This window comes from Equus asinus, chromosome 4, assembly GCF_041296235.1.
Source record: "Equus asinus isolate D_3611 breed Donkey chromosome 4, EquAss-T2T_v2, whole genome shotgun sequence".
NCBI lineage: Eukaryota > Metazoa > Chordata > Mammalia > Perissodactyla > Equidae > Equus > Equus asinus.
This window is the reverse complement of record NC_091793.1, coordinates 142227514-142252924: the sequence shown is the minus strand read 5'-3', so window position 1 is coordinate 142252924 and position 25411 is coordinate 142227514. Positions and strand designations below refer to the sequence as shown.

At 45.7% G+C, this 25411-nt stretch overlaps 1 protein-coding gene and 1 long non-coding RNA gene across 7 annotated transcripts in view; one reads left to right on the top strand and one right to left on the bottom strand.

Moving 5' to 3' along the window:
* The window catches only part of PTH2R (parathyroid hormone 2 receptor), a 71976-nt gene extending 67207 nt beyond the window's left edge, over positions 1–4769 (bottom strand). For 5 of the 6 annotated variants that reach the window (XM_070508501.1, XM_014836437.3, XM_070508500.1 and 2 more), the window contains exon 1: positions 4243–4451. In XM_070508501.1, the coding sequence (XP_070364602.1) occupies positions 4243–4317 (75 nt within the window). In that variant the 5' untranslated portion in view covers positions 4318–4451. Of the gene's footprint in view, positions 1–4242 lie in introns of all 6 variants that reach the window. The other variant, XM_044768273.2, reaches the window with a different exon arrangement.
* LOC139045154 (uncharacterized) lies at positions 265–24629 on the top strand. Its single transcript, XR_011503033.1, has 2 exons — positions 265–3675; positions 8090–24629. It is a non-coding gene; the product is annotated as an uncharacterized lncRNA (long non-coding RNA).
* The last annotated feature ends 782 nt before the right edge of the window (positions 24630–25411 follow it).

Sequence of the window (25411 nt, the reverse complement as noted above, 5' to 3'; positions counted from 1 at the left end):
GGGGAGGGAGAGCGCCCGCGTGGACCGCGAGCACCGCAGGGCGGCGGACACAGCGCGGGGCAGCCGGCAGGGCCCAGCTCCGCCTGCGAAGGGAAGTGCGCTCACTTCCCACCCGGAGAAGCTGATGGGTCCCCGGCAGGTCCTCCTCAAATCCGCCAGAAACGGGAATTGCTCCGCTGCACCGGCACGTCGGGTCAGCACAGACCGGCCCGAGAGCGGGTTTGCCTCCTTCGGGTGCTGACTGTGCGCCCGCCTGCCTCCGTGCCCGCTCCTAGGTCCCTACCTTCCGTTTACGTGGAGCGCACACACGTGTCCCCTATCTGAGTGTGTCCACGTGTGTGTGCGCTTCAGTGCAAGGAAATGGCATTATACCGCAGTCTCATTGTCTCTGCCGCGTCTTACCCGGTCCTAAGGATCGGATCTCACGCTGCTTCGTGTGCACGGAATCCACGGCTCCTCATTGATCGTAACACCCACCGTGAACAACCGGATTGTCCCAACCCTCTAACAGCACAGAGTGACCGCACTGACCACTGCGGAGCTGCGTGAGAACCGCCTTGGGCACGTGCCGGGGGTAGTGCCGAGGCAGAGGGTGCGCGTCCACATCACCTGGCTGAGCGGCCCCGCGGACCCCAGAACGAGGGCACCCATCTGAGGGGCGGTCCTCGAGTGGAAGCCGGTGAGAGCCACGGCTCCCGGCTTGTTAGCTGTGTGACTTGAGAGATCTGTCCGACGTCCCTGAGCCCCATTTTCTCACGTATAAGGTGTGAACGAGCACAGAGCCTGTGCCGGGAGGTTACCCTGAGCACTGAAGGAGAGAACGATGGACTGTTCGGCACGGGGTAAGTAGATAAACGTCATCGCTGATTCTCACTGTTTCCCATCCAGTAAGATCTCTGACCTCCTGGCGGACTCCGACTCCTACCCTGGGAGGTCAGTGGAGCTCATCCTCCTCAAGGCCCAGAGAAAGAGCGGCCAGACCAGGTGTCAGGCCCGGGGAGGAGTTGTCCGAGGAGGAATCTGAGCGCAGCTTCCGCTCCCTTCTCTGCACGAGGGCCCGAGGCAGCGCCGGGATTCCACTCGGGCAAAAACGAGTAATAAGTAGGAATCAAACCCGCGCGTGGGGACCCGCCCACAGCTGGCACTCTGTGGACTTCCGTGCTGTCCCTGCGCACACACTGTCTGAGAGCCACGCAGACCTGCACCCTGGAGGCTGGGGAAGGCGACCGAATCACGCGGGGTCAGGCCGTTCTCAAGCCCGGAAAGCCCATCTTGGTCCTCGATCATTTTGTGAGGAAGCAGCCGGGGAGGTGCACCACCGAAACAGTCCTTCCAGACAGATCCAGCCACTTGTCTGCACGCAGTGTGGCCGGGGACAGCTCCGGCTACAGAGCTTGCATCGTCTCAGCTTTGGAGCCAAGGCCACCACCTTGTGAACAACCCCATCGCATGACTGAGCACAGAGGGCGGGCTAGGACCTGGACGTTCTCCCACCACGTGGTGCTCCTCTACCCCAGAGCTCTCCACGGGGTTGGCCAGACTTCGTCAGATTTGCATCCTGTCTGAGGCTCTCCTCGTGGAATCCTGCTTCCTCACCCTTCTATCTTTTACAGGCCCCCCCCCCCCAGTAACCCTACTGGACTCCTAACTCCATCCCAGAGTCTGTTTCCAAGAAGACCCACTGACACAGTAAAGAAAACACTACACATATTTGTCCAGTGGTCCTATTACCACATGATAACCCGACTTTAGGAAACGCACCGCCAGGCTCTGCAATGACACGATGCGCCAATCCCAGGGTCTGAGCTGTGCACGGAGGCAAAGGCGGCATCTTCCACCAAAACCAGAGACCTTTAGAACAAGTGATGAGGACTAATCTATCTGCTTTGTGACCTCATCAGTGTTCACTGAATATTGAACATTTACTCTACACAAGCTAATTCTCCTTGGATGACTTCCCTTCTTTGTTCTATCGATACATTAAAAAAATTTTAAATATATGATTTGCTGGGAATAAAGATAAAGAAACTGAAGATCAGAGAGAGTGTCAATGTCAATGTAAATTAATTTAAACTTCGGATTTTGTTTAAAGTGCCAAAAATGTCATATATTATCACAAACCGTCATTTCATACACTTCTTCATCTATAAACATAAATGGAAGTGGTTTTAAAGCAACGGGTCTCAGCCAGGGGCAGCTTTGCCTCCTAGGGGACATCTCGCTGCATCTGGTGGTCACACTAGTGGGAGAGGCAAGGTGCTGCTGGCATCCAGTGGAAAGAGGACAGGGATGCTGCAAAATATCCTACAATGTACAAGACGGCCCCACAACAAAGAACTGTCCAGCCTTAAGCGTCATAGTGCAGAGGTTGGGAATCCTTGGTTTAAAATTATGGGAAAAGTGTCAATGTCCTGATTGTTTTATTGAAAGCTGAAGTAAAGGACACATTCTGCCCATAATCCCAGAGAGATTTTTTTCTTTGTTGTACTCAACAATACCTGCCCGTTTCCTTAGAAAAGAAGTTGGAACACTGACTAAAACAGAGTTCATTGCCCTTATACAAGGGAGCAGTGTTTTTAAGAACATCTTCCAAATGCCACGTGAGATGGAGATGCAGGAAGCCCGTCAGACCGCCAGGGTCTGTGACTGTCTCCAGGCCCTGGGAGCTTCTTCTTCCAGCCACTCGTTCGCCCTCCGTCACCCTGGTGACATTCTCTCCCTACTTCTAAGCCGATCTTGTCAGTCAGTGTACGACACACTCCTCATCTGATTTCTTAACAGAGTAAGTTCGTACTAAGGGTGGTGGTGATGCTAAGCAGAGCCCAGTGTTCAGCAGGGCACCCATTTCCTTTAATTTATGTGGTTTGGCCAAAAAAATTGCATTTTTATAATAACTGAAATTTAAACCGGTGATCTGAAGGCCAAGAATATAGTATTAAGTTTAGATAGTATCAGTACATAAATCAACGCCTTAATTTCCTCACGGTGAAAGAATTTTTAAAAACAAAAACCCAAAAACACAACTTGGGGCTTTATCTGACGGTCAAGGTGCGCCTCCTACCGACCAGAAGAGGTAATGACATTGACTCAGTTCAAATTCGCGATTCTAGCTCCTAACGACTTCACAACCACCACACTCGCGTCTCCTTCCAGCTCCTGTGAAAAGCTGGGCGTAAATCCTGCATTTTATTCGACTCAAAAAGGTGTGCGCGTGAATTGTGACTTGCACATTAGAGAGGCTCCATGTGAGAGATCGCCCAGAAAATCTCTAAAGGACGTTGGCAGCACGAAATGACACTTGTTCCAGCGTTAACACCTGAGCCCGAACACGCTGTACTTTCTCTGTCGCCTCCTCTCTTTAACGACACGTGATTCTGTGTCAGGGAGACCCCGTCATCCTTTCAGACGGTGGCCACAGCCCAACCTAGAAGTTTAAGTTTCTCAGAAGTTCGGTAAATTGCCAGCAGACAAAAATAATTTGGATTAATTAAACAGCGACCAAGGAGTCTAAGAAAAGTTCCTCCACCCCCGGCCTCGCCCCGCTGACCCAGGGCCGCTGGCGGCAGACGCCCCGCTTTGCAGAGGCCAGGACGCCGGTCTTCGCGGCGCCACCCCCGGGCATCCCTCACCGGCGACTGTGCGCAGCTCCTCCAAACGCCTGTGAAACCCTGCCAGGTGGGCGTCTGTGTATCAGTGCGGTGTGTTAGTGTGTCAATATGTGTTCGTGCATGTGTTAGTGTGTGTGCACATCCGTGTGTCTGTGTTTGTGTGTTCGTGTGTGAGTATGCGTCTGTGTGTTACTGTGCATGTGTTAGTGTATATGTGTTAGTGTGTTGGTGTGTGCATGTTAGTATGTGTCTGTTAGCGTGTGTTTTTGTGTTAGTGTGTATGTCTGCGTGTTAGTGTATCTGTGTCTGTTAGTATGTGTGCATGCAGTGGTGTGTGTGCATGTTAGTGTATGTCTGTGTCTGCGTGTTAGTGTGCGTCTGTGTTAGTGTATTCGTATGTTTGTTAGTGTGTACATATTAGCGCGTGTTAGTGTGCTGGTGTGTGCATGTGTTAGTATTGTGTGTGCTGTGTGTCAGTATGTCTGTGTTAGTGTGTATCCGCGCGTGCCTGTGTTCATTCGTGAGTGTGTTACCGCGTGCGCGTGTTCACGTGGGCGCCCGCGCCGGTCCGGGCTCCCTGACCGAGTGAGTCCGGCGGGGCTCGGCCCGGGCGGCAGGTGCGGGCGGCTCTTACCTGTGCTCCGGCGAGGACGCACCCGCCGAGCAGCAGCCACCCCCAGGCGCAGGGCGACGCCCGTGGCGCGGCCATGCCCGGACCTCCGGACCTCCCTCCAGGAGCGGAGACGCTCCGCGCTCAGCTTGGCCCGCGCGGGGGTCGCGGTTGGGGCGGCCGTGCAGGGATGCGCGGGCAGCGGCCCGGTCCTGCCCGCGGGGCTCGGCTCGGTCCGGGCTCCCGCAGGCGCTGCCTGCGACTGGGCCCCGCGCGCCCCGGCTCCGCCCCGGAGTCCGTCGGTCCCGCCGGATCCCGGCTGCCCGTTTCCCCTCCCCGCGCGGTCCTGGTCCAGCCCCGTCTCCGGGCGCGCGGTCCGCACGAGTGTCTGAAAGTTCCCTCCCGGGCGGACGCGCGCTGACCACCCCCGCGGGGGCGCCGGACAGCGGGGAGAGGCTTCTGCGGCCGCGTGCCGGACGGCCCTGCAGCCCTGCGTCCTCGGACGGCTTCCTCCTGACCAGGGTAACACACTGCGCGTGTGTGCGCGCGGGTGTGTGCGCGCGGGTGTGTGCGCGCGGGTGTGTGCGCGCGGGTGTGCGCGCGCGGGTGTGAGATTCAGCAGAAATCCCTGGGTCAAAATTTCTTTGTATCGTTTTGTGAGTTTGGGATCCAGGCACTAAAAAAAAGACAACCAATATACTTTAACGATTTGGGGTTATTTGTATAAACACCTTCGTTTGGGACAACTCTCTTCCTTTATTTTTCCTGGAGGCACAGTCAACAAGATGCCGGAGACCTTGCCTCACAGACTTGGGCTGAAGAAGGTCCCGTCTCCCCGGTCTGACACAGCCGGGAGGGAATGGCTCCCGCGGAGGAGCACGATTCCCTCAGCTGCTCCTGCCGGTGAAGAGCTGAGATTTGTCAAGGTGCCCTCACGTCTCCATTGTAATCGCATTGTTGATACTGTGTACGTGTGTGTAAACCATCTCAGTGCCTCGTGGAAGAAGCGAGATCTGAATTACACAACACACACAGGCACACACCTGCAAAATCACCAAGTGAAGTTCACTTTCCACTTATTCTGTCGAAGATTTAAGGGATTTTTAATGCTCCTTTTCAAAATAGAACTCTCGAAAGTTCCATTATCTAAAGTCTTCAGTTTGCTAAAATTATTGAAAATTATTAAGGGGTGTGCCACCCTACTCAAGCGAGAAGATAATGGCAATAGTAATAATACAGACAGACAGCATTTATTGAGCTCTGTATCACGTTCCAGGTACTCTCCACAGAGTTAACTCATCTTCACATTACCTGTGAGATGGTATCTCCTCGTCCCTATTGTAGGTGAGGGCACAGACACTGAGCCATCCATCCACGGTCCAGATACTCCATCAGTGTGGCACCTCTCATCCTCTGTTCTCCTTGTGCAACAGCATCATTACAATTTGTTTCCCATGTTCCTTAGGCCTCACAAACCCAGAAACACTTTTCCAGCCAGTTTTTCTTTTCATTTCTTTGTTTGTGCCCCCTCCCCAAGCTTGAGAATCATTTGCTGTGCGTCCCAGCAGTGGTTCTGACCAGGGGAAGTTTTGTCCCCCAGGGGACATCTGGCAACTTTTGGTTTGTGTCACATTTTTTTGGTGTGTCACACTACGTGTTTCTGGTGTGTTAGGAAAATTTTAAAACAATTACACAAATTGCTGTGATATCAAGATATTTGTCACTCTTGCCATAAAATATTATAATTACTTATATTATGGGTAAACTTGGAATAATTAGTTGAGTATTACAAACTGACATCTTTAAAAATCCTTTGGACAAAATTGGTGGAATGACTTACCCACCAAATCTCTATGCAAATGGCATCTTGTCAATCCCTAAAATCAATGAAGGGCAGGTGGCAGTTCTGATCATTCACATTCACAAACAAAAAACAGGATTTTGATGATAAAGGGACTCCATTTCAAGTAAATCATATTATCTGGTTATTTCTGGCAATGCTAGTTTTGGGTTTTTTTGGTGAGGAAGATTGGCCTTGAGCTAACGTCTGTGCCATCTTCCTCTATTTTGTATGTGGGATGCTGACACAGCATGGCTTGATGATTGGTGTGTGGGTCCCCTCCTGGGATCCAAATCCACAAACCCTGGGCCACTGAAGCAGAGAGATGAACTTAACCACCATGCCACTGGGCCAGCACTAGTTAGGTTTGTTTTTGCTGTTATTTGTTAGTTTGCTTTTGTCTTTTATAAGTCCCCTATGTCACATACTGACCACTGCATCAGAATCAGCGGGATGCTTGTTAAAATGCACATTCTTGGGCCTTACCTGCTGAATCCCAATCCCCAGGGCTGGGGTTCAGGAATCTGCATTTTTAACAAGCTCCCGGGTGATTCTCACACAAGATAAAGTTTGGATACCACTGTCTAGCCTGACGGGTCCACGAAGCTGGTGTGGGCTTGCTGGGCAGCTGAAGGTCTGCTAGCCCAAGACTTCTCCTCCTTGAGAAGCACATCACGCTCTGCAGTGAGGGGTGGGAGGCAGGTCAGCAGCCCGCCTGCTTTGTACAGTGGGGACATGGGACAAGCAGGCCGTTAGCCTGACCCCCACAGCTACAGATGGGCAGCCTCTTTTCAGGAGGACCCTTCGTTTCTGTCTTGTGTGCATCTCTGAGTACAGATGCACTTCCTCGTTTTAGTTTGTGCTGCTTTCTAGTCTTTGTTGGGGAGGACTGAGGACCTGAAGCTCTGTCTGCCTGTCTCTCAGGCTCCATCCTCCTTTCTGGGCTTCTGGTGAGCAGACACGACTGTCCTGCAGTCTAATCTGGAGGGCTTTATTGTGGGAGCAAAGATCCTGCTGTCAGCTGCTCTGTGTTTGGGGGAAGGACAACTAAAATGCTAAAATCACTTTATGAATTTGAGGTTGATTACTTGATCATCAATGTAAGCTCACTGCCTGGATGGTTTCTCTAAGTCCTTTCAAGCTTTTGGACCCCAAGCTAAGGTATAGTGGTTGCTGCTGTTGCTGTGCGTGTCTGTGTGTGTGTCTGTGTATGTGTCTGTGTCTGTCTGTGTGTGTGTCTGTGTGTGTGTCTGTGTGTCTGTGTATGTGTCTGTGTGTGTGTCTGTGTGTGTGTCTGTGTGTGTCTCTGTGTGTGTCTGTGTATGTGTCTGTGTGTGTCTCTGTGTGTGTCTCTGTGTGTCTGTCTGTCTCTGTCTCTGTATGTGTGTTTGCATTTATATCTGCTTTTAACATTCCAGGAATTTCTCAATAATTTTAGTGTACCAATCTCATTCTTTGATGTTTTCCAGTATGATGAAGTTTGATTCTTTAAAAAAATATATACACTTCCTCTCATTTCGCTGGGGCTTTAAGCAGGGAGTAGAATAAGTGTCTGTTCTCAGTGCACCCTCTCTTTCTGGAAGCCGAGGGTAAAATACGTATTTAAAAATTCTTAGTCACGCTTTTTTTATTATAATACATGTTCCAAGAGCAAACTTTGAAACTGCAGAAAAATCACAAAGAGGAGAACGAGTCCCCAGCACTCCGTTACCTCATCTCCTGTCCAGTCATCATGATTTTAAAGCAAAATTGGCCGTGTGCAACGTAACATTCTTTAAAGGATGAGAAACAGACTCAATAGAAATGTGGGGCTGGGTGGGTTCATTATTTAATTTTCTATATTTTCTGTATGTTTATTATATGATAAGATAGTCTAGAAGCAAGAAGTTATAAAATATTCTAGAAACAAAAAAATCACTGCGATAACTATCATTGAACGTGTATTTTTATGTAAATCATTGACTATTGTCTTAAAATAAATTTTTTAATCAAAATTTTGTTAAAAAGTTATGTGTTGGTTTGCAACCCCAGGAGCGCCCCTGATGAAGTTCGAAACTGGCTCCTGACACAGAGGACCAGGAGAGACTGGAGAAAGAGGTACACACCCCGGGTCGGTGGGCAGCAGATGTGCTACAGAAGGGAACTTACTTGTCTTGGGGTCCGCGGGATAAGTAGATCTCCGTATCTGCCAGAATCTCTCTTTTTTCAATTATTTTATTGAGGTCATATTGGTTTATAACGTTGTGTAGTTTCAGGTGTACATTATCATATATCAGTTTCTGTACAGAGAGCATCATGCTCACCACCAATAGTCTAGTTGTTATCCGGAAACCATACACATGTGCCCCTTTACTCCTTTCACGCTCCCTCCATCCCCCTTCCCCCTGGTAACCACTAATCTGTTCTCTTTATCCATGTGTTAGTTTATCTCCCACATATGAGTGAAATCATCCGGTGTGTGTCTTTCTCTGCCTGGTTTACTTCACTTAACATCATACTCTCAAGGTCCATTCATGCTGTCACAAACAGCACAATTTTGTCTTTTTTATGGCTGAGTAGTATTCCATCATATATATATATATATATATATATATATATATATATATATATGTACATACATACACCACATCTTCTTTATCCAGTCATCAGTTGACGGGCACTTGACTTGCTTCCACATCTTGGCTATTGTGAATAATGCTGCAATGAACATAGGGGTGCATAAGTCTCTTTGAATTGTTGATTTCAAGTTGTTTGGGTAGATACCCAGTAGTGGAATAGCTGGATCATATGGTAGTTCTATTTTTAATTTTTTGAGGACTCTCCACACTGTTTTCCATAGTGGCTGCACCAGTTTGCATTCCCACCAGCAGTGTATGAGCGTTCCCGTTTCTCCACATCCTCTCCAACATTTGTTATTTCTTGTCTTGTTAATGATAGCCATTCTAAGGGGCGTAAGTGGTATCTCAGTGTGGTTTTGATTTGCATTTCCTTGGTGATCAGTGATGTTGAACATCTTTTCATGTGTTTATTGGCCATCCGTATCTCTTCTTTGGAAAAATGTCTGTTCATATCCTCTGCTCATTTTTTGATCAGGTTGTCCATTTCTTTTGTTGTTGAATTGTGTGAGTTCTTTATACATTTTGGATATTAACCTGTTGTTGGATATATGATTTGCAAATATTTTCTCCCAGTTGGTGGGTTGTCTTTTCGTTCTGATCCTGGTCTCCTTTGCCTTGCAGAAGCTTTTTTAGTCTGATGTAGTCCCATTTGTTTATTTCTTCTTTTGTTTCCCTTGTCTGATAGACATGGTATTTGAAAAGATGTTTCTAAGACTGATGTCAAGGAACATACTCTCTTCATCTGGGAGTTTTATGGTTTCAGGTCTTACATTCAAGTCTTTAATCCGTTTTGAGTTGATTTTTGTGCATGGTGTAAGGTAATGGTCTACTTTCATTCTTTTGCATGTGGCCGTCCAGTTTTCCCAACACCATTTATTGAAGAGAATTTCCTTTCTCCATTGTGTGTTCTTGGCTCCTTTGTCGAAGATTAGCTGTCCCTGCCAGAATCTTAGAGCTTATATAGAGGACTTAAAGGGGTTTAGTCACATATACCATCCAGCTGGTCCCAACAACACCTTACTCTCTCGAGGCTGTGCTCTTGAAACAGCTCCCACTGTGGGAATGGTAGGCAGAGCATATGTTCCAAGGGCAGGGGAGGGGGGAGGAGCCTGCGATTGCCCAGGTCCACTCAAGGGTCAACTGGCAGTCACATCCTCTAGGTTACGTCCTCCAACACCGTGCTCAAATTTAAGGCTTATTGTGGATATTTATAAATTGAACCTGTTTATAGTCACAGTGAAGCATTTTCTTTACTACTTTTCTTTCATTGGTATTATTTTTAGAATCTTGTCCGTTCAGCAAAGATGATATAGCATCATTGCTTTGATTTTTAGTTTATTAATAAGGTTGACTGTTGTATACATGTTTTGGTTGATTGTATCACTTCTTTTTAAAATCTTCTGTTCTTGCCTCTTGAGGGAAGAAATGAGTGGCACAGAGTCTGAAGCCAGATGGCCTGGCATTGAACTCGAACTCTGCCCCTTCCTGGCTGTGCAGCCTGGGAAAATTCTATAACAGCCTTTCTGGTCTTAATCTCCTCAATTGTCAAGTGGAGAAGATAAGAAGATGTCCCTCAAAAGTTTGTGGAAAAGTTAAAATGAGTTAACAAACACAAAACGCTGAGAACAATGTCTGGTCCATGGAGGTGCTCAGTAAGTGTTGGCTTTATGGTTAATATTGTTTTGTTGACGACTATTATTATTATTGATGATTTTAGTCCTGTGACCAGACTCTGTGAATGACAAAGTGGGTGGTGAGTCTAGGTGTCTCCTATTTATGCAGAAAAGCACTGTCTAAATTTAGAACATTACATCTTTTTCTGGTATAAATGCCAAATGGTTTTCCAATTTTATTTCCAGCTTAATTTGTACATTTAAACATTTGTAATGTTTAATCAGTGCAGAAGTTTAAAAAAAAAAACTTTTCTGTATGTAAATCTATCAATCTTTTCTTCTATAGTTTCTTCCTTAGCTTTTAGGCCAAGAAAGAAATTGCATTCTAAAAATTAGAATATCTTTTCATCAGGTCTTTTTCTAGTTCTTTTCTACTATTTCATAATTTTACATTTAAGATTTTAAAGTATCGGATTTTTTTAATGGTGATTTACCAATTTTCCCAAGTACCTGACCAGGTAACACAGCATCATTTATTAAAGAACCTGTGTTGTTAGTGGGGAAGATATTTTGAAGGGAGGTAGAAAATAGAAGATTGCTGATGGCTCTGAAATCACAACTAGAGCTCCACGTAAGGCTGCGACGCCAGAAGGGGGTTAGACATTAACAGATCATCTGTCCATTTTACCCACGGCGGAATCCCATTCACCAAACTGTGATGTCAAAGGCCCAGTCAGACAGTTGTCAGTATTTCTTCTGAGTGTCTGACTGTTGGATCTGGATCTGCAAGAAACCCAGCCTCTGTGGGGTTTTCTGCTTGTAACTCACGAGCGAGGCAGAGGGCAGTGGGGAAAGGCCTGACCACACCAGGTGGCATGCTGCCTGTTTATTCTGGAAGGTTGTGATCAATGTAACAACTTGTCTCACCATGTTCGTGTGAGAATTAAATGAGATAATGACAGTGGCAAGGGAACGTTTATCAGCTGTACAGAATTAGGCAGATGACAGTAAGTTTGGTATTTACAGATTGCTTTCATATACATTATCACATTCAATCTATAGTTGTTAATATGCAAAGCCTATTATAAAATCCTCAGTAATTAATTTGGAGCTTAAAGGAAAATAATAAAAAAGAAGCAATAGCAAATCTTGAATTTTTCCTACTTAGGATTAAAGAAAATAATTAATAAACTCAAGGCCCCCCTCAGTCAAGATAATGCCTAAAGAAACTTACGAAGTTGACAATTATGTGTTTGGCACCATCCGCTTCCTCTCTCTTAAGTTGATGTTTGCCCTGACTTGTTAAATACCAGTGATTTCATCTGATCCTGGAATAATTAGATGAGAACTTTGGCCCCAGTAGCTAACACATGCCCCGCTTAACCTCGCCTCTGAGACTTCTGCTCCCTGTTTACATTCTCTATCTCTAGAGGTTTGAAAACATGTCCCCAAAATTCTTTGAAATTCTTCCCATTTGAAAGGTGGGGGGGTCTATTTCTCTTCCCCTTGACTCTGGGCTCTGTGACTGCTCGGCATGTAAAGTACAGTGGAAGCGAACGCTGGCCTAAGAAACAGGCAGCTTCCACCTCCAGGGACTCAGTTTCACTCTGGGATTTAGCCTCCATGCTCTGGGGAAGCCCAGGAAGCCACAGAGAACCCACGTGGAGACAGCGAGGATCTCAGCTCTCAACCCTGACTGGTGGTCCAGGCTGCAGCCAGCACCAGCGAGAGACCAGGTCGGAAATGGGTCCTCTGGCCCAAGCTGAGCCGCCGCAGCCCGTGCTATGTGGAGCAGAGGCGAGCCCGGCCCGAATGAGAGGTTCTGAGCTAGCATGTGGTTGGAGTTTCTTTGTCGTTAAGTTTTGGCAAGTGGAGTCTTCAGCTCAGTCTTCTGTTTCCACATCTGTCACTTTTCCTGTGGTCCCGGGCCACCCTATGTCAGCACTTCAGCGGATAGAACGTCACAGATCTACTAACCGCCTGCTCATCCACCTTCTCATTTCTCCCACAAAGATAACTTCCTAGGAGGATCACATTTTTAAGAGAGATTCTTGTTAGACTAAAGGATTACTCACATTTCCGGCTGTATGACGTGTCTGTGGGCGATTTATTTGAGTCACTCAGCACAGGGAGCCACATGCTCCCAAGAACGTACCAGCTAACACTCAGAAGAGAAATTTAACCTAGATGAGAAAAGGAATGAATTAGGAAAGAACATGGAAATTTCAGTGTAATTGTTTCTCCATCATCAAAAAAAAAAAGATGCAAGAAATCTTGAAGCAGATAATTTGATTAAGGCTTCTAAGACCTAGGGAGCCACGACAGTTGGTTAGCAATTTATACTACATAGTTTCTAGACACCGAGGCTCATTGTAAGAAGTAAATTCTGATAAAAACAAGAAAAAAAAACATTATTTTTGCCCTGAAGAATTTATATGACAGAGCAAAATGTCAACACAGATAAAATAACGTCTTATGAAAATCCCCATGGGCTGCAGAGTGAGGGAGGGCCAGTCTGAGGCTCAGGCTACCTCAAGAAGGTCTCCAGAACATGGGAAGATTTGCGAGCTGCTTAGGTGACACGACGAAGGGAGGCGGCATTTATGTGTTTTGCGTGGCGTGAACTCACCAAGACACTGGGTATGTTACATAAATATTATATAATACATCTACCTAAGAAAACTAGGGAGGTGAGGAGAAGTGGCCGGGGCTGGGGGCCCCTCCCTACCTGGCTAAGACCCGGATTTGGATCGGCATGGTTGCCAGTGGTGCACGCCTACAAAACTGAGACATTAGGATGTTTTATAGGCAGAAGCGTTCTGTTTGCAGGTCTTGGGGGAGGTGGTGGCTGTAACGGGCAGCAGGAATGGGCACTGTTTGTGGAGGGAACGATGCTCATCTTAACTCTTCGTGTTGCAGTTCAGGCAACATTAGCACACGCAGGAAGCAGGTGGGGAGAATTCGGGGACTGAAGAGAATGTGAGATGGGAGATGGGGCTGCGATGAGAGCTGAAGACAGACGGACAGTCCAGGCACAAGTGGGAGGCGAGACCCTCCGTGGACATGAGAATATAAAAGATTCACGTGCAGTATGTCCACACACGGCATAAGCCCACGTGCGCCCCTTCAGACATTGGGATTGCAATTAATGAGTGAGCATAATGTTGCTAACCTAGAGCCACTGGCTCGTTTTGTGTCCAGCTGATTTCTATTCTCGAACCATGAGGTCAGCACTTGAATATTTATTAAGATCTACTATGAAATTGGCTTTTATTTTCCCCACACAACATTTTTGCTTGTACAGAAAAGTTCAAGATACAAATACATCTGGTTAAATATTTGTCTAGACCTCAAATGTCTTTTGATAAAAGAATGTCTTGACTAGTTGAATATAATACATACATAACATGTTTCCAATAAAACATAAATAGGCTTTAGAAATTAAAGAAATTATTCTTAGCAATTAAATATTGAACTTCCACTGACCTAGTTTGAAAACATTTAGATAAAATTAAATTACTGCCTGATGTTTCCATGTCTCAAATAATTTTCCCTAAATTAAAGTAAATCGGTGGGATCTGCATAAAAGCTTATAGATAATATAATAAACCTAACACAAACATAACCACTAACAGAATTTATTCTGAACCATCCCTTAGTGATCTGGGTCATGTTGCTATTTTTACTAGGTTACCAGGTTAAACTAGACATCTAAAAAAAGAGATTCTGGGCCGGCCCAGTGGTGCAGCGGTTAAGTTCGCTGGTTCGGATCCCGGGTGAGGACGTGGCACCGCTTGGCACGCCATGCTGTGGCAGGCGTCCCACATATAGAGTAGAGGAGGACTGGCAGTAGTTAGCTCAGGGCTAATCTTCCTCAAAAATAAATAAATAAATAAATAAAGAGATTCTGCTGAGAAATTCAAGTAGTTCTTGCTATTCCTGAAAATATAAGTGTATCCCTTGCAGAGTCAGTAGACATTTCCTCTCATTTGAGGTGGTCCCCAAGACAGGCACCGACGACTAATTTAACAACGGGGCAGGGTTTTCTGGTGGGTACTTCTCAGGCTATTATAATATCACAGAAGAGAAAAGTCTACTAAAGTCAATTCCACTTCCATTTTGAGGAATTTGGACACTACTATTAGGAATTCATGTTTCATTTTGTTTGCAGTAAACAAGCACTCTCCTTGCCTCTGGACACGCAACCACTACAGTATCATATTTATGTAGGAAGCTGACAGCAGCACCATCTGCAGAACAAAACAGGTCAGATAACTGAAGGAAGCAGCTTGAGACTGAGGAGGAGCTTAATCTTCCAGGTGATTTACCTGGGGATCTGTTGAAATCGAATTTTATTTTCTGTGGATTATTGATGGAGGTTTAAGGCTCCAGAGACAGCGAGTGTCGCTCCGAAGGGCTGAAGGGCACTGACTGCACAGGTTGCAGCTCCTCTGCATGCTGGGGAGCGAGACAAGCAGCAGGCCTGCGGACTCCTCCCTGTCAGAGAACAAGGAGAAGTTCAACCCCTCTGTAAACATGCTGCCCTGGGGCCCCAAGCCCACGTCTTCCCTCTGGATGTTTGCTAGAAGGACTCATGGAGGTCAGAAGCTGTTACACTCATGGTTACAGTTCACTGCAGTGAAAGAATGCAGATTAAGTTCAACAAAAGGAAACACAGGGGCCACGGTTCAGAGAAGTCGAGCGGCTGCCAGGTGTCTCCTCCCAGGGGAGATGCACAGACCTGCCTAGTCCTCCCAGCAATGACGCATGACAACCCAGGCGAAGCGCTGCCCACCGGGCAAGCTCCCCCGAGCCTTGGGGCCCACAGTCTTCATTCACTCCCCTACTCCAGCCTCCCCACCTCAAGCAAAGCAGCCACTCATGTAGACCACGTTGTCAGCATGAACTATCTGGTCAAAGCCAGGCCAGCAGAGCGTCAGGCATTCCCAACGCTCCCCCCAGCAGACTACTCCAAAGACCCAGAGCTCATCTCCCAGGAGCCTGACCAGGGCCAGGCCCAAAGACAAGCTCTTCTTGGGAAAGTGAGGGACTTGAGCAACCCAGGCCTGCAGAGTTAACCCTTTCCTGCCCACAGGCAGGTGACCAGACTTCTCAGGAAACATACTAACAGCATTTACCAGGAGTCGAAAGATGATGGAAAGTCTGTATCTGTAAAATGTTTTTAGGAGGATATATCTTGACTATGTAGGTTGTTTATTATAAATAAACAGAATTTACAGCTTTATGGGTGATACAGTTTGCTACAAAATGAGGGATGATCATGCAAATAGTTAATCAATGGGATATGAAGAAGAGACATTCTAGAGCCAAGATTACTCCCTTCATTCAAACAGTGTCTCTGCGTGCATTGCTTAGAAAGAAACTTGTCTGTAAAACCTAAACCCAAAGCTCGTCCTACCGCATGTCAGTAGGGCCACTTGAGGAAGCTGTGCTGAGTGGCCTCAGACTTCGCCGGCAAGCCTGGTGTTTGCCTGAGCTTTTGAATTGTTAGTCCAGTTTGGCGCTGGCCAATTCAGGAGAGTCTGACTGATCGTTCGAGCCTTTGTTGTGTTATCAGAAGGATGCAGTCGATGTGACAACTCTCCTCTGCCTTGAGACTCAAATTGTTCTAGGCATAGGTGAGATGGTGCCAAATCAAGATGGCAGGAAATTGATTAGTAATATAACAACTTCAGTCAAAGGTCTTAAAATTTTCCTCATTGATGCTTTGCAATAAAACATTAGTGTTCAGCACACTGTGTTACAGGTAATGGAAGAGTGAGTTTAACTGTGATTTGTGACATCCCCTCGTGAGTCACATGCAGCCTAGACTTGGGGGGGAAGGTGCTATTCCAGAGTCTAAACATAGACAACAACCTGCCAACTAATGTGAGTTAAATTCCATTTATGGACTAGAAATTAAAAGATGCGTTTAATATCAGCCCTCCAGTGCTTTTAATAACTTTTGGCATTTAAGAGTGTTCATAGACTGCCATGGTTTCTGCCAACATAACTGGCAGTAATCCACAATTGATTAATTATGCAGAACAATTGTTAAGAGCTGAAAATAATAATAAGGAATAATTTTAATGAAACAGTGCATAATGCTATAGAGCTGCACCAAGGTGTGTAGAAAATCTACTTGGAGATTTTCCATAATCAGTGCATGTGCACACACATGTGCATGCTTGCTTTTAATGTACCATTCTATAAAGTATGGCATATTCCTAACATTTAGAGTAATGGAAAATAAATCATTAGAAATTTAGTCTTTTCTAAAACCTTGAATGTGTGATACTCTCTAATAGTTAAATTCACATATAATGAAAGCATCTTCACATGATGAACACCTTATTATTGTTAATCAGAATCTCTCAATTCTAAGAAGGATGGGAAAAGATGTTGATGCCAAGCCTATTTTATTCAAGTCAGCACAGTTGCATGAGGTTCATATCATCTTCCATGGCTTTCTCACGTGTGTGCTCCGCCCTGAGGAGTCTGGGCTGCAGGAGGTTTGTGGCTCACATCCATGAGTGTTGCTAGGATCCAGACCATGGGTTAGGACTCACTCTTTCCTGGGGTAGGTGCCTGCTAAACATGGCGTTTGAAGCTGCTGTGGGTAGAAATGTAACCAATTTCAGGCATGAAAATGTCAGGGGAAGCAGAAGTTCAGAGACTTGGTTGGTGAGTTGTTGCGTCTCATCTTCTAATAGTTTGGCCACAGTCTTTCACAGTTTTCTTTCTAAAGTCAAGTTTCTTTCACCACTTCTACTTGGCATTATAGTATGATTCTTTTCTCAACATGTCTAATCTAGAATAATTATTACTACTTGGCATTTCACACCACACAATTCATAAAGATGCATTTTATGCAAAGATAGAGGATTTCAGGAGTTACAATATCTATGCACCAACACAGTGTAGGTAGATAGGAAGATAAATATGACTTAACAGGTTATCCCAAGTCTTGATGGAATGGGACTCATGAGAGGACACCAAAGAAGAAAGAGATCTCACAGCAGTGTTTAGGGATGAAATGGAACATCATCCCAGCTCGGACCTTCCTGAAAGTGTGCGTGGAATTACAGCTTTGATGGTGTGGAGACCAAAGCAATTGAAGGGTGCAGTCTCAAGCTGTTGGAAGTTCATTCATGACTCTATGCACGACCGTCTCCTGAGGAACATGGTGCAGTACTTATGGACTGGCTTTGATGGGACAGCCCTGCACCCAAACCAAGGCTCTGTCCACTGCCAGGGTCATCTGTGATCCTGGGATAAGGTATTTAACCCTCGAGTACCAGTTTCCTGCTCTATGTAAAACAAAGAGGGGGAGAGGGAGCCTATATCAGAGGGTTGTTACAGTGATGTAATCAGTGATTGACACAGATGTGGTCACTCTCCTTCAGAGACCAGTCAAGTGAAAGAGAAGATTATGATACTGTGACATCCTCTGGGAATACTAGTATAATGGTGGAATAAAGAAGCAAAATCACTGAATGTTATATTGCCTCAGTCATTTTCATTATGGAAAATGATCATCTAATTACAAAGAACAGAGCCACACTTTTAAGGGGGGATAAAATTCCAATGTAATTCACTGGTTCTTCATTTCCGAAGCCCCAGGAATTTTTCCTAAAGGAATCAAAGCAGCAGAGTCAGGAGCTTTAGTGATCGGGAAGGTGAGGAAAAGAGGATAGTAGTGGGGAGAGTTTTAGGAGGGTGTGCAGTGGTGTAGGTCAGGAGCTGCCTGCCTGATTGACTGATGTGATGTGATGCGATGTGATGATGTGAGGTTATGTGATGATGTGATGTGATTGTAATATGATTGTGATATGATGATGTGATGTGACGTGATGTGATTGTGATGTGATTGTGATGTGATGATGTGATTGTGATGTGATGTGATGTGATGTGATTGTGATGTGATGATGTGATGTGATTGTGATGTGACTGTGATGTGATGATGTGATGTGATTGTGATGTGATGTGATTGTGACGTGATGTGATGATGTGATTGTGATGTGATGTGATGTGATGATGTGATTGTGATGTGATTGTGATATGATGTGATTGTGATGTGATGATGTGATGTGATTGTGATGTGATGATGTAATGTGATGTGATGATGTGATGTGATTGTGATGTGATTGTGATGTGATGATGTGATGTGATTGTGATGTGATGTGATTGTGACTTGATGTGATGATGTGATGTGATGATGTGATTGTGATGTGATTGTGATATGATGTGATTGTGATGTGATGATGTGATGTGATTGTGATGTGATGATGTAATGTGATGTGATGATGTGATGTGATTGTGATGTGATTGTGATGTGATGATGTGTTGTGATTGTGATATGATGATGTGATGTGATGTGATGTGATGATGTGATGTAATTGTGATGTGATTGTGATGTGGTGATGTGATTGTGATGTGATGTGATTGTGACGTGATGTGATGATGTGATTGTGATGTGATTGTGATGTGATGTGATGTGATTGTGATGTGATTGTGATGTGATGATGTGATGTGATGTGATGTGATTGTGATGTGATTGTGATGTGATGATGTGATGTGATTGTGATGTGACTGTGATGTGATGATGTGATGTGATTGTGATGTGATGTGATTGTGACGTGATGTGATGATGTGATTGTGATGTGATAATGTCGTGTGATGTGATGTGGATACCTGAATGTGCACTTGGAAAAACAGGACTGTTTATTTAGGATTTAAGACCATATTCTAGCTGAATAATCTAAGGTGTAGTGGACTCCCCCTAGAGCTTATCTGTAAAAGAAAAATATATTTTTCTACATCATAGAATGTTTTTTAAAAAACAAATTTGGTACTGCATATAAAACTGTTTTTAATAATTTAAGGTGCTATCTCTGCAAACATAAGATTATAGCATGATCATGATTATAATGCAAATAACAATCAAGATCTCAAAAAGTAGAGAAAATTTAGTCAACTTGTTATTTCTTTGTATATGGAAGAATTGAAAAGTAAAAAAGTGAAAAAAAAAGAATTTTTAAAAACGAGAAAACATAGACCAAAATTGCCACCTAAACTTAAAATTCTGCCAATTATTAGTGATCCATTCTTATATAAAGAATATAAATTCTTGAGATTTTGTACCTTACCTATTATGGGCTGAATGATGTGTCCCCACAATACGTATGTTGAAGCCCTGGCCCCGAAGTGATGTTATCTGCTGTGAAGCCTTTGGGAGGTGATTAGGTCATGAGGACGGAGCCTCAAGATGGAATCAGCCCTTAGAAGAAGGAACGTGGGAGAGCTGAGCTCTGCCTCTGCTGCGTGAGGACAGGAAGGCAGCGTCTGCAACAGGAGGGGCCTTCACCAGGAACCGAACCTGCACCCTGATCCTGGACTCCCAGCCTCCAGACTCGTGAGAAACAAATGTCTGTGGGGTAAGCCACACAGTCTGTGGTGCTCTGTTACCACGGCCCGAAGTGACTAAGCCATTGCCCAGTGAGTTACGCTCGTTAGCAGGTTCCCTCTTTGCCTGTCTCGCCCTGTCCATCTCTGTGTCTCCCTCTCTCACTAACTGCTGCTGACTGATTGCCATGTGCCAAGTGCAGAGCGGAGACCTTCACGTGCATCACCCTATTTATGCCTCAAGCTCAGTAGGTATTGACGTGGACATGGTCCAGATGTGCATGAAATTACAGAGCTGCGCTGTATCCACGTCAGCACTGTGTCCACAGCATCTGCACCATCACATGTGTGTACCTACATTGAACTCCATCGGTCACAGCACAAACGCGGGTGTGCATGCACACAGCAGTGCGAGTCGTGTGAGCGTGACCCATCAGAGCTTAGACTTTGATGTCCAGAGGTGACTATGAGGGTGAACATAAGACCAAGTCTGACCTCTGGAAGAAGGTAGGAATTGGGACACCGTCTTATGCCAGATATATGGGACAAATTAAAGATTTGACTATTCAGATGTTTTCTGGGACGTTCTAGATCTGAAGGCACAGGAACATTGAGAGTGGGGACAGGAATTAGCTGCTTAGAACACTCACAGAGTACGGTGCCAACGAGAGCCAGGCTCTGGGCCTGTGAGTTGGGCTGCGGTGGGCTGTCCCTCATGTGTGTCCCAGGTGGGTAGAGCTCCTTAGTTTAATGAGAAAAAACTTTTTTGAAGTTTCCTCAGTTTAGCTCTATTGACCTAATAGTTAGTAACTTGGGCAATAAGTTATCTGTCAAACTTGGGTTTTTTAATCTGTGTCTAGATCTTCACAGGTCTTTTGCTACAAAGTTGGGAGGAGCCACATCAAGGCTGGAGGCCTGATTCCATTTCAAATCCAGGCCCCACAGATAAACTTGGGTTAGGGGATGGGTTGGTAATATGAGGTGGAAATTCAGGGAATGAATCACTGTGAAGATGCACGAGAGCCCAGGGGAGACCTGCGGCGTCCCCTGATGTTGCTGATGCTGGACCTCAGCCAGTCCATCTCAGGCGACCTCAGAGCTTCCCACACCACTGTCCACCAGTGGAAATGCTGCACCGATTGCCAAAAAGGTGTGCTGGTTTGCAATCCTATCCATAAAATTATGTAACAATCTTAAAAGTATTAATTTAAGAGGCCAAATTGTATGTCATTTTAATTCGCATTTCTTTGAATATTAGGGAACTTTTTTTCTGTGTTTATTAATCACTGTTACTGCTTGTTTTTTAAATGAACTGTTCATGTCCTTTACTCAATAGGCCATTTTAAAAATAATCATAGCACATGTACAATTAAATGAAAAGACAGTTTCTTGGAACAGATTGTTTCCCCACGTTTTTTAAGGAAAGGTTCTAAACAAAGGCATTAACACTATCGTAGTGATTGAAACTTGGAGACCGACAAGCACAACTGAAACTCGTCCATCCAGTGCTTTAAAGCACAAGGCTCTTATCTCCGTTCTAAGGAGGCAGTGGTGGAAGGGAGAGGGGCCTTTTCAGAAGCTCACGCTATTTTTGCTTGTGATTTTTCTTTCAATTCAACCACAAACAGAATCTGTTTGCTATAAATACGTAACAATAATCTCTCCTTTTGGGGTTATCACCTAAACACCTCACTGTTTTATGGAACTATATAACTCTTTAGTATAAATAACAATTCATCTATTTATACAAAAATCCTCAGAAGATTGTGCATGTGTGTGTTTAAAGAACCAGCATTCGGATGCAGCTCTGAATCAACCATCTTTTGCACTGACTTGCTATCTACAGGTGCTGTTCCTGTGGGAGGGGGATGACCGTGGGTGTTCGGGTTCACCTGCCTTGCTTTCCAAGGTCAGATCACAAAGAGCTTTCATCACATCTCTCTTCCTGGCTTTTCTGACACGGGTACTCAAACTCCTCAAGTCCACGGGCCTGTCCTCTTTTTGGAGTGAGATATCCACCCTGTCTCCTTTCCCCGCTTCATATCCTCCAGGCCTCGTCAAGCCCCACCTCCACGGAGACCAGGCCAGCCCACACCCAGCTCCCAGTCTGCTGCACGCTATCCACGCATCTTCTGTGTCACACCTACTGCTGCTGGGCCACACGCTCTCTTGTTTGGTGTTTAGCTATTTTTCGCGTGGGCATCTTCTCTCCCAGACTAAATGTTAGGTGGAAACATTGATCCCTGCTCTTAGCTTCTACATGGGGGGTCCTCACCAGAGGAAAAGCCTGGCCGCCTCCATCCTCCTCCCAGACTCTTAGCTTCATCTGAGCAAATGGATGCTCAGTGGGAGGTCTGTCTGGCCAGAGCTCACAGATCCCCAGTGCTCACTGCCAGACTGGGTGAGGCCGGGTCTCAGCAGGAAGTGTTAGTAAAGTGTGTTCACTGTGGATCCTCCATACCCGCCCTCACACTCATACATCACATTTACATTCACTACTGATCATCGATACATTCCCCACTCATTACTTCAACAGAATGTTGCATTTCTAGATTGTTCTCCTGGGATCATTTATAGGCCAGAAAAAAGTTAGGTAAAGAGGCTAAAAATAACATTTTCCTGTGCTGCACAGTAAGGCCAGAATAAACCAAACTTCAGAGGGTTGGCACTGAGTGTTGTATGAGATTCTCAAGAAGCCTATTTAAACGTTGAAGCCGTTCGACCTTTTGCAACAATTCTACCAGAAAATTTAAGGAATTCCTTACATCTTCTAAAGTGCTTTGGGGTCCCCGACGATGTTACTATTTGTCCTTGGCTGTGCCTGCTACTCCCCTAAATCTCTGCCTTGTAGCCACATCTGAGGGATGAGCACAGATACCAATGGTGGGAGGTCACCAAGAGGATATGACCACCAGTTGACCCTCGAGCTGGACCTGGGAAACCTGAGGCTCCTCCCTCCTCCCCTGTCCTTGGAATGGACACTCTGCCCACCATTCCCACAGAGGGAGCCGTTTCAAGGATGCAGCCTTGAGAGAGCAAGGTATTGTTGGGACCATCTGGATGGTGACTGAACCCCGTTAAGGCCTCTGTATAAAGCTTAGGATTCTTGCAGTTGGGAGTGGAGCTATACTCATCTTGGGCCCCCAAGACAAGCCTCGTAAGTAAGTTCCCTTCCTTATCACACCTGTCACCCACCAACATGGGCTGTGCGCCTCTTTCTTTGGTCTCTCTCTGCCCTCCGTGCACAGGAGCCAGTTCAAATTCTACCCAGGAGCCCCTGAAGTTGTGAACCAACTTCACAGACACACCCTTACTTCACATCCATGCTGTTTAACCAATTTCTGCCCAAGGTCTGAAAATCAATCCGTATACGCCATACAAATAATAAAAGGAAAGTTGTTTTTGCTTTAGATGAAAATTATACTTAAAAAGAAAGAGAGAGAAATATTTAGCACCCTATAACCTCTAACTATGTACCTTGGTGTAGTTCTCTCACTGATGAATTTATAGACAACACAGCAGTTTCACTGTAAAAAGGCTTGGTACGGGAGTTGAGGAGTTGAGCCAGCCCTAGATCTGCCCACTAGGTGAAACAGGAAGAGTGAACTGGTTGGTGCACAGGTGCGGTTCTTGGGCAGAATAAACTAATAAGAGTGATAAGTCAGATCTCCAGGTCTCCCCAGGGGACGGGAACTGGAAGGCAGAGCAAGGAGCTTGGAGTGGAATCCACGCTGGAGACCAGCTTTATGACGCGGGGCACACTGACCGCAAGAAGGAACCTCAGAGAGCACGTGTCCTGGTCAGCGCTGGGCCAATAAACCTCAGGTTGACTAGGCAGCTGGGGCGACCTGTATAGCATCCCATAAGTGCATCGCGGTATCAAAATTCCCTGAAATAGCTCGAGTTCCTCCTGCCTCTGTCAGATGGTCAGGAACCAGAGCAGACAAGGACCTAAAGGCTGGAGAACCCATCTCTCTGTGGGGGTGGGGTGGTCAGACTCAGGAAGAGGTGGGATGGGCCAGACAGTGTCCTGCATCCCTGCTGCGTCCGCGTCCTCTGAGCGTTACCTGGGCAATTCCTGCATCACTGGGAAGCCATCCGATTCTCTAAGGCTGTGTCAAAACAGCTAGTTTATTTCTTCTTTTAAAAATCAAGTGTGGTAAAAGCAGTTTGGAAAATGGTTTGACAATTTCTTATTGTTTTAAACATACACTTACCGTAGGACATAGCAATTCCACTCCTATGTACTCATTGAAGAGAAGAGAAAACCTATGTCCACAGAGGCCTGCCTGTGAATGCTTATAGCGGTTTTACTCATAAGAGCAAAACTGGAAACGACCCCAGCACGCAACAACAGGTGTGCGGATAAACACATTGTGGTATCGCCGTGCGATGGAGTACCACGTGGCAACAAAAGAACTCGTGCGGCAGTGTAGGAATCCAGTGGTATATGCTGTGCACACCGGATCCCATGCACACGGCATCCTGGGGAAAATGCGCCAGCGGCCACCTGGGCAGGAGACTGGCTAGAAGGGCCACATATTGTGTGTCTTGATTGTGAAAGTCATTACACAACTGTATACATTTGTCAAAACTCATAAAGCCGTTTACCTAGAAAGTGTCAGTTTTACTGTATATAAATTATACATCAATAAAGCTAACTTTTTAAAAAAAGGAAAGGCTAGGGGCTGGCCTGGTGGCATAGTAGTTAAGTTTGCACATTCTGCTTCAGTGGCCTGGAATTCACAGGTTCGGATCCCAGGCACAGACTTACACACCACTTATCGAGCCATGCTGTGACAGGCGTCCCACATATAAAATAGAGGCAGATGGGCATGGATGTTAGCTCAGGGGCAGGCTTCCTCAGCAAAAAGAGGAGGATTGGCAGCAAATGTTAGCTCAGGGCTAATCTCCCCCCCCCCCAAAAAAAGGAAAGACTACTATTGCAATAGTCAGTTATTAATGTTAATTTTCATTTAACTAAAATTCTATTGATTCAGCTGTTAACTCTAAATCTTATTATGGCAAATCAGAACATTTGAACAACTCTTGAATCACTGTTTAGATTTCAAAAAGTTGTGTTTCTTCTCTTAGGGATTCACAGCTTTCAATTTATTTTTTCTGGGTAACTGGCAATTTAAATAAAGCAGTATGGAGAAAATCGGGTTCCCTTCACACGCAGGGACAAGCCATTTCTGGATATCCCTGAAGTCTCCTTATTTCCCCATGACTCTGTTTCCTTTTTCTGAACTGGGATGAGAGGTGAACTTACTCATCTTAATGACACATTGTTCTGCTGAGAAATCTTTTTTCACTTTATTTTTCAGACATACGGGGCTCCCTTGAGATTTTGCAAAATGTCTGTTACTAGTGTTTATTTCTGTTCCCTCTTCTCTGGCTACCCATCTATGTTGAACTCTGCCCTCCTTTTTACTCCAAAGGTATTTCAGTGTTTACTGAAACTACTTTCTCGTGGAAGCAAATTTTGTGACATTTCTTTGCCAAGTCATCATAGATTTCGTATACATAGGATGTTCTTTCCCTTTGCTGCATGACAAACGACCACCAACGCAGTGGCTTAGACCCATGCCACGTGCTGTCTCACCTTTCCTGGGGGCCAGGAACCGGGGCACAGGTGAGCTGGGACTGCTGGCTGCGTCTCAGTCTGCCATCAGGTGTTGGCGGGGCTGTGATCCTCCTGGAGCTTGGGGGCTTCC